This window comes from Brassica napus, chromosome A5 (assembly GCF_020379485.1).
Source record: "Brassica napus cultivar Da-Ae chromosome A5, Da-Ae, whole genome shotgun sequence".
In the NCBI taxonomy this organism is placed as follows: Eukaryota; Viridiplantae; Streptophyta; class Magnoliopsida; order Brassicales; family Brassicaceae; genus Brassica; species Brassica napus.
The window spans coordinates 26,897,634-26,912,396 of NC_063438.1; the positions used below are offsets into that span (position 1 = coordinate 26,897,634).

The window sequence follows — 14,763 nt, forward strand, 5'->3', positions numbered from 1 at the left end:
GAATCTGATTGTGAAGGAAGGGTTAACCGAGGTGGATGATAGCTTGACTGCCATTCGGAATGGGGTTCAGTATGTGAGGTCTTCAACCAATAGACTCAAGTCTTTCGAATTTCGGGTTGATAGTGGAAAGATGACTAGAGGAAGCCTTCCATTAGACGTCAAGACGAGATGGAACTCGACCTATCTCATGCTAGACCAAGCGATCAAATTCAGAGCAGCATTTGAGAAGATGGAGGCTGAAGACAAACCGTACAATGACTACTTCTTGGAGCTTGAAAATGGAAAAAAGAGGATTGGGCCAGCGACTAGAACAGATTGGGAAGAAGCTGAGAGGTTGGTGCACTTTCTTGTCATCTTTTACAATTCAACTCTGATGCTCTCGGCTACAAAGGGCATTACGTCGCACAAGATCTACAATGAGATTGTCACGATCACTAGGAATGTCAGCAAGATAAGCTCTGCGCCTGGTCCTGATGAAACACTGCGGGTCAATGCTTTGACGATGATGGGGAAAATAAGGAAGTACTGGAATCCATTTACGGAAGAATCTGAGTCTGAGAGCAGTAAGTCTAAGAGCTGTAAGATGAACAAGCTTTTGATTGTTGCTACTGTCTTTGATCCAAGAAAGAAGATGAATTTTGCTAACCTCTGCTTTGAGAAGCTCTATGGAAAAGAAAGCATCGAGTATACTCTGCTTTCTGACTCAATTATGGAGATCATGAAGCGCTTATATGAAGAGTACACTCTTGGATACAGCACAAGTGGTGGAGGATCAGGTGGTTCACAGTCGCAAGGAGGATCGTCTTCTCAAACCCAAACTCAAGACAGTGGTGCTGGTGCAGTTTTCCAGAGTCAAGTTATAGGCAGTGGTATCGGATATGAAAGAATGGATAATCTCTATGAGGAGCTTGTACAAGAAACAGGTACAGAAGATTCTAGTAATGAGTTAGAAGTTTATTTGAGAGAGAAAGTAGAGGTTTCAAAGGGTGGTACTGGACTTGGGACCGAGTTTGATGTTTTATCGTGGTGGAGAAGAAACAGTGTGAAGTTCCCGATCTTGTCTCAGATAGCTGCTGATATTCTTGCGGTTCAAGCATCATCTGTAGCATCAGAGAGTGCATTTAGCACTAGTGGGAGAGTCTTAGACCCATACAGGAGCTGCTTAACACACTTCATGGTCGAGGTGTTAGTGTGCACAGAACAATGGTTGAAATCCGAGATTCACATCAATGAGAAAGGCATTCTTACAATAGAGCAGTTACTTTCAGATGTGGAAACTCAAGATGATCTTATGAGAGGTATGATTCACTTCTTCTAAACTCTTTACATTTATAGTATAGCTTTGAATCTTGAAGACTTGAAGTTTTGAACACTTATACGTTTCTGTTTTTGTTTTCATAGAGTTTGAAGCTGGATGCAATTTAGACTAAGGAGTGGCTATGGAGTATGGAGTGTGGACGACAAAGAGTGACTGTGTCATTTGTGATCATTTGCTTCGTTTCGTTTTTTTTTCTTGTTTAAGACATCAACTTCTTTATGTTTCTGTTGTGAACTTGTGATTTGCTTGATTTGCTTTCAGTTTTTGTTCTTGTTTCAGACATCAAGTATGTTATATTCTTGTTCTTGTTTGGTTTCAAAATTGGTTTTACATGTTTCAGTCTTCAGACATGATGTACGCCATGAGTTTGGTTTCAAAATCGGTTTTATTTCGGTTACTAATTTGATTTTGGTACGGTTTTAACCGAACCGTTTTGTACCCAATTGGTTTCGGGTAAAAGTTTGGATATTTTTTAAACCGAAAAATTGGGTACCCATTTTTTTGGATTGAATATGGTTACTTTTATCGAAAGACCGAACCGACCCGGAACCGCTCGTACCCGATCCGAAACCGAACCGTAAGTGTTCCAAGTACTCATTGGATACATTTATTAAATAACCGAAAACCCGGACCCGAACGGTTCTTATCCGGAACCGACCCGAATACCCGAAATCCCAGGCCTAGTTCTACAGCCTCAGTGGATGGCACCAGAAGTTCTTCGAAATGAGTCTGTTGATGAGAAGTATACTCTCGTGTTCTGTTTGGTTAATTGTTTTTCTAGCCTTTAATGCTAAATAGCTCTTCTTAATTCATTGATACAGGTCTGACATTTACAGCTTTGGAGTAGTACTATGGGAGCTTGCCACAGGGAAGATCCCATGGGAAACTCTAAACTCCATGCAGGTACGTTTTTGAGCGCTAAACCAATGAAACTAAAGTGTCTCCAGATGAAAAATGGTCCTAGAAATCACATATGTAATCATCTGTAAGCGATTTGTGTTGCTCTATCTATCTGCAGGTGATAGGAGCTGTGGGGTTCATGAACCAGAGGCTGGAGATTCCAAAGGACATTGATCCTCGTTGGATCTCGTTAATAGAGAGCTGTTGGCACAGGTAACATATGGAGTACCCCATGGTTCCTGGCTAGAAGAATATAACCTTCAAATAGGTGTTTGTTAAATAATTCTGTGTTTTTATTGTGGTCTTTCCAACACTGTAGCGATACGAAGCTGAGACCCACATTCCAAGAACTGATGGAGGAACTAAGAGACATGCAAAGAAAGTATACACTAAAGTTCCGAGCGACCCGTGCTGGGTCACTTGACAACCCTCTCCTAGAGGACAACTAAAACAAAACAGCTTTTAGTTCCTAAACGCACCGCTTCAAGGCAAAGAGTCTGTTCATAAAAAAAAGGAAGATAGAGAATTGGCCTTTGTTTGATCAGTTCAAATGTAGTCTTCTTCCTTGTTGCTGTACAAAATTTATTGAGGTTGCATATCTTTGCTCGTCTTTTCATGTCCTGACACAGATGATGTTGAGTACTACTATTAGCTAGTGAGACCGACTCTGCGCTCTGACATCTCGAGCAGCCGAAACAAGAACGTTCTCTTGCGGGATTCTTTTTCTAACATCTTATTTGTATCTCGTAGGATGGAGAAAAGAGACATAAGAGTGCTTCAGAAGTCCAGTGTGTCAGTGAGGCACATGGAATACGCAGTCAAAGTAGAGACGTACACACACTCTAAAGCCAACAACCTCATACTCTCTAGAGACTGTAGCAGTCATGAGAATCTTGTGTATATTCTCATGATATTATTAATTATGAGGCTTTTTGTGTATATTTGTATAGTTATTTGTTCTGAATATCATCTTTGTGTTTTGTTGTGATTTCACATAACTTTTCTGGTTATTACATCAAAAGTCCCCATCTAAATCTAGTTTTCTATAGAAACCAGTAACTGCGGAAAAAAGAAACCAGTAACTTTAAACCTATAATATCCAAATGCTAAACGAAAACCATGATGCCAGCTTGCCAAGTTAGCATTTATAATGGTTTCAAAAAAAAAAGGGTTAGCATTTATAATGAAGAACATATGTGATATCAGCAAGAAAATAGGGAGTTCAAATTAATTTTAATTTTCAGTTATGTAGTATAAATCTTATAGTTCTTAATGTTTTTTTTTGCTATAACTCTGAATTTGAACCTTTTTAAAGTTATTAAGAAAAGAATTGTGACGTGATAATATGTTCGTTAATACACGAAAGAGGTTTAATTAGCTTACATTCATGCAATTGTAAATTATTGTACCGATTGTCACGTACTATATATATAATGGAAAACTAAAAATCTTAACCTTCATACCAAAAAATAAATAAATAGAATTAGTAAGAAGAAGAACGTAGAAGCTCCACTGATTGTGGATCATAGTCGCGAGTTTCTTTCTTACGTATCACGTGAATTTTCAAGTGATTGAGGTTTTTGTTTTTGTCTGCAAAATTGTCGAGTACCAATAAATTAGAGTGACAACATTTTTTTTTGTCGACAATTAAGAGTGACAACATAGTACGCAATCTTTGATCACAAAAACTGAGGAACCCCCAAGAAACTAGGAACAGATCAACCTCTGTCCATTTCTTATTATTTCCTTTTATATAGTTTTCTGAATAAAAACTATCCCTTTAAGTTTTCTGAATAAAAACTATCCCTTTTATATAGTTTAGATTAGAACAAAAATCTCACGTACAAAAAACTATAGCTTATATGGAACACTGAAAAGAAATACACTTAGGCTCCGACTGGTGACCTTTTCGGGAACACGAAGAACGAATAGGAAAGGAATGTATAGGAATAAAATTGAAGGAATGAAAAGGAATGCTTGTTCCTTATCAAATTTAACAAGGAATGTTTTTGTTCTATATTTCTCTACAAAAAAAGGAATGGAGAGGAACAAGAAGGAAAAACTATTCTTTGTGAATGGTGATTTTTTTTGGGAATGATAAGGAATTCAGTGTTCCCCTTCGTTCTTTGGTCACCATTCAAAGCCTTAATTTAGGATGAGTCAAATGTTTACAATCTAGTTCAGATATTTTTCTTGATATAATCAAGAATCTCTCCAAATTAAAATACAACAATTAAAAAAAAAAAAGAAGCTAAACCTGGAAAATTGAGGCAAAAGTAGTAAATATTAAATTAAATAAATGAAAAAGTAAACCAAAAGAAGCAAGATAAGAAAGGAAAGTTTCCATTAATGTTGACCGCTTGAGACCGCAGAGCACGTATCTTCTCGCATCACTCAATTTCTTCAATTCCATTTTTATTCTCTAGAGAGAGAAAAAAAAACTTTTTTGCTTCCATAGTCGAATCATCCACCATGCTTGCTTAACACCTTCTTCTTCAACCTCCGATTCGACTCGAACGATCCCGCGATTCAACTCGCTTTACCTCCAGATTCGACTGAAAATGGAGACTCCACCCGCGGAACAGCTGCTGAAGAAGATACTCGAGCTAGAGGAAAGCCAAGAGCATCTGAAGCAGGAGATGTCGAGGCTCAAGGTATCCACGGAGATCAGGCAGCGATCGCATTCCGTCTCGCCTCATCGTCCTGCGAGGAGAAGCATCGGGGACGGAGCTCAGTTGTGGAGGAAGAGCGGCGCCGCCTCGTTTCGTAATCGAAACGCTTCGCCGATGCGGAAGGAGAGCCGTTTCCAAGGTTCGATGAATCTGAGAGGAGGAGGAGGAGCGGGAGCATCGGCCGGGAAGTTTACGGATAATCAGTATTTGAATATTTTGCAGTCGATGGCACAGACTGTTCATGCCTACGATCTCAATATGCGAATTATCTTTTGGTATGTATGTAGTTCCATCTTTTGAATATCGAAGTTAGATGGTGGATTTGATTAGTACTGGGCATTTGGGTTTTCGGTTAGGATCAGATTATTTAGATTTTTGATTATTCGGGTTGGGGTGTTTAGGTTCCGTTTAGGCAGAAGACATTTTTTGAATCGGATGGTAATGTCCGGGTTGGGTTTATATTTTTCATAAAACCCGAAGTGGAACCAAATTAGAAATAGTTCGAGTTTGGTTCAGGGTTAAAGCAAAAAAAAAAGAAGAAATAACCCCCAAAACCCGAGGAAAGAAACAAAAAATATTCGGGTAATTTGGAGTTTTAGACAATTAGATATATATAAATTAAAATAATTAACATTCTTCTTATATTTAAAAAAAAATCGTGTAATTTGGGTTAGATATTTATATATATAATTTAAAATAATTTATATTCTTCTTATAGTTAAAAAAGGTATTCGTTAGGTTTTTGGTTGGATTTCGGTTTTTGGATTTAGAAAAATAGAAACTATTCAGATTTTTCTAAATTTTGGTCTGGTTTGGGTTTCGTTTTTTTCAGTTCAGTTCTGGTCTGTTTTGGGATATGGATAATATGGCCAGGATTAGATTTGATTCATGCATCATTGTTCATTTGTAGTATTTTCTTGTAATCTCTTAAAATTTCAGATTCCAGTTAGAATTCGGTTTTTGGATTTAGAAAAATAGAAACTGTTCCAGTTTTTGTAAATTTTGGTCCAGTTTCAGTTTTGTTTTTTTTTGTTCGGTTCTGGTTTGGTTTGGGTATGGATAATATGGCCACGAGTAGATTTGGTTAGTGGATCATTGTTCATTTTGTAGTATTTTCTTGTAATCTCTTTTATGGCCAGGAGTAGATTTGGTTAGTGGATCATTGTTCATTTTGTAGTATTTTCTTGTAATCTCTTTTATGTATTAAGATTCCAGTTCGATGTCGTGATTGTTACAGGAACGCTATGGCGGAAAAGCTTTACGGGTACTCTGCTGCAGAAGCACTTGGTGAGAACCCAATTGATATTCTTGCAGATAACCGAGACGCTGCCTGTGCAATGAATATTGCTCGACGTTGTGTCCGTGGAGAGAGCTGGACCGGTGAGTTTCCTGTCAAGACCAAATCAGGGGAAAGATTCTCAGCTGTCACTACTTGTTCCCCTTTCTATGATGATGATGGTACTCTTATAGGGGTCATTTGTATCACAAGTAAAACGGAACATTACATGAACCCGAGAATCTCTTTGGCTAAATTAAAGGGGCAAGAAGGTGAAACGAGCTCTCATCCTGCAAGGAATAGTTTTTCCTCTAAACTTGGTTTGGACTCTGATCAGCCTATACAAGCTGCTATATCATCAAAGATATCAAACTTGGTTAGTTCAGTTGTGGTTTTGCATATTCTCAGTTCTCACCTTTAATTCTGACTAGTGTTAAAAATTCGCAGGCCTCCAAGGTGAGGTCGAAAATGCGAGCCGGTGACAGTAGTGCCACACTCTCTGAGGGTGGAAGTGGTGATAGTCATCATTCAGATCACGGTGTCTTTGGTGCTACTCTCTCTGACCACAGGGACGATGCAGCGTCAAGTGGTTCCACCACACCAAGAGGGGATTTGATCCCGGCGCCTTTTGGTGTATTCACATGTAACGATGAGAAGTTACCTTCGAAACCCTTCAAAGATTCCAGTGACGAGGGTGATGAAAAGCCTGCAATCCATAAGGTTCTCACCTCAAAAGCTGAAGAATGGATGGCAAAGAAAGGGTTTTCATTGCCATGGAAAGGGAATGAGCAGGAAGATTCAAAAGGAAGGCCAACTCATTCTGTATGGCCTTGGGTACAAAATGATCAAGAGAAAGATAAGTCTGGTTTGAAGTCTGAAAGCCTTGCCTTTGAGAGTAAGAAGCCTACGAATAGTGAGGGCAGTAGTTTGTGGTCCTCCTCTGTAAATGCGAACAACACAAGCAGCGCTAGTAGCAACGGAAGTACCAGCAATAGTGTAATGAACAAGGTTGATACTGATAGTGAAGGCCTCGAATATGAAATTTTATGGGATGATTTGACAATTGGAGAACAAATCGGACAAGGTCATTTATTCTCTTAAACAGATTATCTCGTTTCCCAGACTTACTTTTATGTGATTTTCTGTCATTTGTTTTGCTAACAAATGCATTTTTCTATTTTACAGGTTCATGTGGAACTGTCTATCACGGTCTCTGGTTTGGATCTGTAAGTCATTGGCTTCTGGCTCCCATTGTATAAAAAAACAAAAATGCAAGTTCAAATATCTGTCACATTGAGAGCTTATAATGTCACCACAGGATGTAGCTGTAAAAGTGTTCTCCAAGCAAGAATATTCAAAAGAGATTATCCAATCTTTCAGACAAGAGGTATTGCTTGTTGTCTACGCTGGAATTGTCTGAGTGTTATTGGCAAAAGACGCTCGGTCTTTCATATCATAATAGGCAGATTGATTTTTCAAGTAGACCAATATTATGTGCTAAGCATTTTCCCTTACAGACTGCATCTCACTGAAGGATTCATTTATGAAAACTTAGTTAGACACCCTAACAAAAACTGCAGCTAGTTCCAAATTCTTAATTATGTCATTGTTGCTCTTGTTTTATTGTGAAGGTATCGTTGATGAGAAGACTTAGACATCCTAATGTACTGCTCTTTATGGGTGCTGTCACTTCACCTCCGCGCCTCTGTATAGTGTCGGAGTTCCTTCCACGGTTTGGTCTCATCTCTTTTAGTTTCACTACTCTCACTTTCTTTGTGCTTCTCGGCCCTTCAAGCCATAGCTCATAATAATTCGATTTACTATTTGCAGTGGAAGTCTCTTCCGTTTACTTCAGAGGAACACGTCAAAACTGGATTGGAGGCGGCGTATCAATATGGCAATGGACATTGTGAGTATTAGTTATATGGTCATTTGACATGTGATTTTTCCATTCCTATGATCATTGATGATTGCACTTGGACAATTTTCTAAGGATGAGCTGCTCTATTTGGTTACTTCGTTGTATTTGGTTTGTGATCCTTCTTGTGCATCTCATCCATCATATTACATAATTCTTCACACAGGCTCGCGGTATGAATTATCTTCATCATTGTAGTCCACCCATCATCCATCGTGATCTGAAGTCGTCAAATCTGCTGGTAGACAAGAACTGGACCGTTAAAGTAAGATATTCATCTTGAGATACATTTAGATTAAAAAATTAATTTTGTGAGCGAAGCAGAAAAGTTAGACTCAGACCTTGCAACTAGAAACATCGTAAACTTACATCCACTTGTCTAACAGGTAGCTGACTTTGGTCTTTCACGTATCAAGCATGAGACATACCTTACCTCCAAGTCCGGGAAGGGAACGGTACTTAAATTTAGGCTCTTGCCTATTTGAATCCTGATTTATAGTCATCCTCTCACAGCGATATTTGAATGCATTTTTTACCTGTTCTGCAGCCTCAATGGATGGCACCAGAAGTACTTCGAAATGAGTCTGCTGATGAGAAGTATATTCCTGTTTTCTGTTTGGTTAAGTTCTCTTGATTACTTGTTCTTCTAGCCTTCATGCTAACTAGCTTCTTAATTCATTGATACAGGTCTGATATTTACAGCTTTGGAGTAGTACTCTGGGAACTTGCCACAGAGAAGATCCCTTGGGAAACTCTCAACTCTATGCAGGTATTATGTTTCTATAGATAGAACAACGAAAAGATAATGTCTCCAATTGCCAACTGGTCATAGAACTTTCAAAAGATTAGTTTCAGGGTAAACCTTTGCTCATCTAATTATTGTCAATACAAAATTAATTGTAAATTAGGAAGGTAAGATTCATAAACGCTATACTATAGTGTAATGTGTATAGAATAGATACAGTGAAATTTGTTACTATATACGATTTGGCCATTTTTATAGGTGGGATATTTTTGCAACATCTCTACGAATTTAATTTCATGTTTCCATGGCATATGTTTATTCTGCTTGCAGAAAACTTCCATTTTCAGACTCGCTTCACTTGAAAAGTATGATAAATGCAGAAATGCTTATTTGAAAAATGTGCAGGTGATAGGAGCTGTGGGGTTCATGAACCAGAGGCTTGAAATTCCAAAGGACATTGATCCCTTATGGATCGCATTAATGGAGAGCTGTTGGCACAGGTAAATTAACATATTGAAGAATATAACCTTTAGTTATTACAGTTCTCCTTGATTTTGATGTTCTACATATTTCACAGCTAATGCTAGACATTAAAATGTGTTTTTTTTGTTTCTCCAACACTGCAGCGATACGAAGCTGAGACCTACATTCCGAGAACTGATGGAGAAGCTAAGAGAGCTGCAAAAGAAGTATTCAATACAGTTCCAAGCTAAACGTGCTGCCTTACTTGACAACTCGCCCCTTAATGACAACTAAACACAAAGTATACTCTTTTGTTCCTCAAGGTGACGCTTTAAGACTAAAAGCTGTTCATGAAAACAGAGGAAGATAGAGAATTGGTCTGTTTTTGAGCAGTAACATAATGGTTGGTTGTAATTACAACGTGGAGGAGACTCATGAGCAGAGGCAGCCAGTGGAATTCTGGACTGGTCTAAAGTGCAGTTAGTGATGTGTTTCTGGTCATTACACAAATTGCCAAAAGAAACATAAAGGCTCAGTTTGGGTAGTGCAACTGTGATGATTGGTGGAGGCTTAAAGGAAGTGAGTGAAAGGGATTTGATGTAAAGTTGATTGCAAAGACGTCACAATTCGTTGGGTAGGTGTACAAGAGAGTACTTACTGCATATATAATATGTTTATTTGCATATTCACTTATCACTGTTACATATCTATATGATCAATTGGTAGAACCATTTGATGGTTTATACATAGAGGACAAAGGGATAGTTATGAGAGAATATGCTACATCATTGGGGATTTTTGTATAATCATGTGTCATTATCCTATTCTCTACATACAAACACAGTAATGCCCAATCAAACAAACAGTGAACCACTTAGCACAGCTAAAGGCTCAAGAGAGGTTGGTTCATTCTTGTGGCAGCATCTGGAAATAAGGAATAGGACTTTTGATCAAAAAAAAAGGAATAAGGGATAAGACTATGTGAGGTGGCTCCTTTACACTATCAGGATTGTTACCTTTTGTTATCCAAATCGCAAAATATAACTTCTGGAGCAGACATTTTACTGAGGGATGTATACTCAGGGAAGAAGACTTATTCAGCAATGAAATTTCAAAACTCAATTTAATATTTGGTTTACATAACTCTCAAGTCTCTCGACCTCGCACACACAAAGAACAAGCGAGAAATGCTGGTACTGGTCCCATCATAGAGGATATCGTGAAAGCAACTCCCTAGTTGCAGCAACTGCATCGCCTTTGTGCTCCCTTAGAGTTCTCTCCACCACATTCTTCTCCAGCTACAATGTTCACAGACAGCAAACTTTAAGGACACAGCCACAATAATAATGGATGTTTAAAATGTTAAAAAAAAAAGAGGAAGAAACTAACCTCAAGTTCGTTAACAATGAGCTCAACATCAGCGGCATTGATCTTAACAGAAGCCAGTTCCTTCTCCCTGCATATAAAGTTCCAGCAACTTGTCAATCATTATCAAACACTACACAGAAGATGCTGATATGAGAAAACTCTAGTCCTCCTTATCTTCACTTCTGTATCAATAAAAGCACTTATTGACTGGTACTATTACAATACAATGAATATTTGGCGTCAATACTATGTAGATGTGAGTGACAAAATGATCCTGTGAACGTTTTTTTAACTAACATAAGAGACATTAGAAACAGTATCAACGACAAGTGTAATGCCTTATTTAACTTAATTCTGAATTAAGATTGAGTTATGTTCGTAAGAATCTTTATAAAACGAAAAGGCTAAGACTTTTCTTTTACCTCAATCTCTTAGCATTAAGATCAGCCTCCCTAGAAGCACCAATCGAAGCCATAGCCTGAAACACGGACATTGACCTTCGTAACCCCAATCAATTTTTTTTTTAAACTTAACTGAGCTCAAAATTTAAGTCTAATCATAAGATATAATAGTCATTCTTTGTAGATGAAGAAAGAGTGAACAAACCGATTGAACACGATTAGAATCGAGCTGGCGATCCTCGACGCGATCGGTAAGCTTATCTAAAGCTTTGCTTTGTTGCTGTAAGTCCTTTGAATCGACCGTCATCTCCGCCCCGGCTTCTTCTGCTCCCTCCATTGCTTCCAAACTCTTCTCCTCTCTCTCGGTGAATCCAACTCTCCGTCCGGCTACAAAGAGATTTTGAGGTTGGGTAGTGTCTCGAGCTCCAGCGTTAGGAAGAAACCCTAAAGGCTAAACAATACCAAACCCGAACCGAGTCGAACCGAACCAAATTGAAATAACTCTGATTTTAGTTGATAATTCGGTTTAGTAAACGTTAATATTGGGCTGGGCCTTACTTAGCCCATAGAAATAGCCTATAACAAATATCTTTCCATCACAAAATTCGAAAACGCTCTGGAGAGAGAGAGATGAAGGAAATTCAAATTCCCAGGAAAAACTCTACGCGCTCATCTGATCCCGCAACGAAGAGGATCATCATCAAGGATCCTGAGCTCAAGAATCGAAAGGTAGTATGAACGTATGAACCTATTTGATTCTTCTTCTTCTTCATCCGCCGTAAGTTTAATCACATTTTCCTTCTCGTTTGCGGAGAAGAGACAGAGCGCAACCGTCGGAAGCACGAAGGATCCATCTGATTTCGATCCGATCTATTTCGCGATCTCCGATCACGAAGCTGAGGTACGGCTTCTCCAGATCCGTTTAGCTCAGATCTTCAGTTTCGGTTAGCTCGATTTTGAAATTGCGTTTGTTTAACCTCAGAGTTTCCTGCAAGGATCGAGTGTAGACCTCTTACCAACGCCAGAGATTTGTGACGACGAATCTCCAGTTTCAACCGTTACTGATGATAAGGCTTTTCACGTCATCGACGCTGCGATTGCTGCGGACTTGCCTGCTTCTGTGCAGTCCTTGCGCGACGAGATCAGCGACCTGAAGAAAACGATCTGTTCAGTTGAGAGTTCTGATGAAAGTAAACGGATCGATGGAGCTGTTACTCTCAAGTTCCGCGTTGTGGTTTTCGCTTTCGTCCTTTGGGCTCTCTTTGCTGCGGTTGTGGTCGGAGTCAGCTCAGGAGAGGAGGTTGCTTACTCTGGACCACTTCCAACTTGAAGGATACAAAGTCACAACAATCCATTGATTCTGTGAATCGTCAGGTTATCTCACTTTCCTTTTCGTTACATGATGATAACATTAGTACCTATGCTGATTTGCTTCTTTTGAAGTTGAATCTCTTTTTATGATCATCTATCTTGCGTTAGTATCTCTAGTTCGTTGTAACATATTTCAATCAACAGTTCTAGATTGTTTCTTTAATTCAAGAAGTCACACTTTTTTTTTTTTTGTCACTATTTCAAGAAGTCACACATCTCTTTGAATAATTGATCTCTCAGTGAAGTCTTATTTGGTAGAATTTCAAGCTTCCCAGGCCTTTTGATAGCACATTCTAGGCCCAAACCAAGTGGTCTTACAAGATTCGTTTGGTAAGTTGATGATTGTTAGTCGACAAGTAGGCCTTATAAGCTGCTGGTTAGTCTCATTCCTAACCAATGAGTGATCCCTTACACTTTATTGGCACAAGTGATATGACATTTGATCTTTGTAATCATGGTGACTCGTGTTGGCTAAATACATAGTCTTTTCTGCATCACATGTCCAATATATAGGCTTCTGTAACGTTTATGTCTATAGGTCCTAATCTACTTTGATGAGTTTCCGTTCTTAGCTCTGTAATCATATATTTGGCAAGCTTGTTTTCTTCTGCTTCTCAGTTTGGTAGGTTTTAGATCTTAGTGCCAAGACATGTGCTAGCCTTTGTTTCCATTCTTATGCAAGATGTTCCTTTATTTTAGTTGTATTAAGGCAGACAAATCATATGCAAAGTCCAGCGTGTGAAGCTTTTTGGGTAATTACTTGATTTGATATTTATTTCATAAATCATTAGGATAAGCTCTTGGAAGCGTTAGGTTAGGTTTCTTCTCCATTATGGATAATGGTACAATGTATTAGGAATTGGAAATTAGTAGTCATGTATTTTTAATTAAAAAAAAATGAATGACAGAATTATCCAGACTGTGTTTGATTTTTTTACAGGAGATTAGAGTAGTAGCTAGGCCAATAAACATCAGAAGAAAAACTAAAATTATTATATATACCATGTGTTAAATAAAAGGAGCATTTGTTGGTTTACTTTTGATGTAAAGTTTCTTAACATTGATTAGTTCATGGATGATCATATTTTTGTATTATGAGCAAGGGTCGGTATCATTATTTTCTGACTTTTGTAGCATTTGTCTAATTCATTTGGCTGAATAGTGATTCTTTGTGAGAAACTGATTCTCGATTTTGAAAATCGAGTTCCCATTAGGAAATATTGGTGTTTTTCACATGTATCAATTCAGCTTACCGACTGACAAAAATGAATTGTAATTGATTCTCTCAAGTACCTGTCAGGTTTGGTCAGTTTTGTTGGTAAACCAATGATAACAACTTAAAAGAGTTAGGCTTCAAAATGCTTATAATTTAGTCTACGTAATATAATAATAATCATATTGTGCTCTTTAAACAGGATCTTGGGTGCTGTCACTGAGAAACCAGGGGCCAAAAACTCAACTACTTATTCGGAAGCCAAGCATGTAAAAGGTGGAAGCATATACATATGGAAACAATTCTACAGATAAGTATTTCGTATTTGTTCTCTGAACAGTGTTGAGCTGATATTTCTAATTGATATTGGCAACTTTAGTCTTATTTAGTGGTTAATAATTGATATGTTTAAGAAAGCCCTTTAAAAAGAAACAAAATGTTATCTCATCAATACTTCACTTTGTTCTCCTTACTAAAAAACACTCCGTATCACCCATTGTCATTCGCTTGTTCTTTGGGTGTCCAGAATACGGGAGGCAATCTATGTGCCACCTTCATCATACTTAAGAGTGATTTTTCCTTTTCTAATTAACTTTTTCATTGATAAATAAAAATTAGAAAGAGAAAAAAGATTAATTACTTACTACAATTGATTAATTGATGAAAGTCAAAGAGGTTTGAAACTTTTGTTGTTTCCATTTCTCTAGAAAATAGCGATTTTATAGTGGTTGATCCACCAATTTAGGAGTATTATGAAGATTTACTAAATTAATTGATAAAAAATTAAAATGATGTCCATGTACCATAAAATATATATTACTACAAATTTAGAATGTGTTTAGATATTTTAAAACAACATTAAAAATCATAAGCTTCAATATACAGAGCATTAACCAAAAAATTCAATATTTTCGTTGGGGTTGTTAACCTATAGATTTTGAGATGATTTAAAAAAAAATGAAAATATTATTTTAATGCATAGTTGCATCCTTCACCAACATATGATGAAGGTCAAACAGGTTTGAAACTTTTGTTGTCTCCGTTTCTCTAGAAAATAGCTATTTTATAGTGGTTAGTCTACCAATTTACGGAATATTATGAAGTTTTACTAAATTAATT

The 14,763-nt window shown here is 37.7% G+C and overlaps 3 protein-coding genes across 3 annotated transcripts; 2 read left to right on the forward strand and 1 right to left on the reverse strand.

The window, feature by feature from the left end:
* Positions 1 to 4,565: 4,565 nt before the first annotated feature.
* Positions 4,566 to 10,115, forward strand: LOC106452988 (serine/threonine-protein kinase STY8). Its single transcript, XM_013895203.3, has 13 exons — positions 4,566 to 5,165; positions 6,128 to 6,542; positions 6,614 to 7,250; positions 7,352 to 7,392; positions 7,485 to 7,553; positions 7,798 to 7,898; positions 7,997 to 8,075; positions 8,251 to 8,349; positions 8,471 to 8,539; positions 8,632 to 8,681; positions 8,772 to 8,853; positions 9,235 to 9,329; positions 9,456 to 10,115. Exons 1-13 carry the CDS (start codon positions 4,780 to 4,782, stop codon positions 9,583 to 9,585), a joined length of 2,253 nt encoding a protein of 750 aa, XP_013750657.2. The 5' UTR covers positions 4,566 to 4,779; the 3' UTR covers positions 9,586 to 10,115.
* Positions 10,116 to 10,370: 255 nt separating this feature from the next.
* LOC106452990 (huntingtin-interacting protein K) lies at positions 10,371 to 11,498 on the reverse strand. Its single transcript, XM_013895204.3, has 4 exons — positions 11,266 to 11,498; positions 11,082 to 11,137; positions 10,681 to 10,747; positions 10,371 to 10,589 (listed from the first exon to the last, which is right to left on the reverse strand). Exons 1-4 carry the CDS (start codon positions 11,395 to 11,397, stop codon positions 10,497 to 10,499), a joined length of 348 nt encoding a protein of 115 aa, XP_013750658.1. The 5' UTR covers positions 11,398 to 11,498; the 3' UTR covers positions 10,371 to 10,496.
* Positions 11,499 to 11,675: 177 nt separating this feature from the next.
* On the forward strand, positions 11,676 to 14,104 carry LOC106345634 (protein SINE3-like). Its single transcript, XM_013784808.3, has 4 exons — positions 11,676 to 11,789; positions 11,878 to 11,961; positions 12,043 to 12,434; positions 13,847 to 14,104. The coding sequence occupies exons 1-3, from the start codon at positions 11,691 to 11,693 to the stop codon at positions 12,388 to 12,390; spliced, it is 531 nt and encodes a 176-aa protein (XP_013640262.1). The 5' UTR covers positions 11,676 to 11,690; the 3' UTR covers positions 12,391 to 12,434; positions 13,847 to 14,104.
* The last annotated feature ends 659 nt before the right edge of the window (positions 14,105 to 14,763 follow it).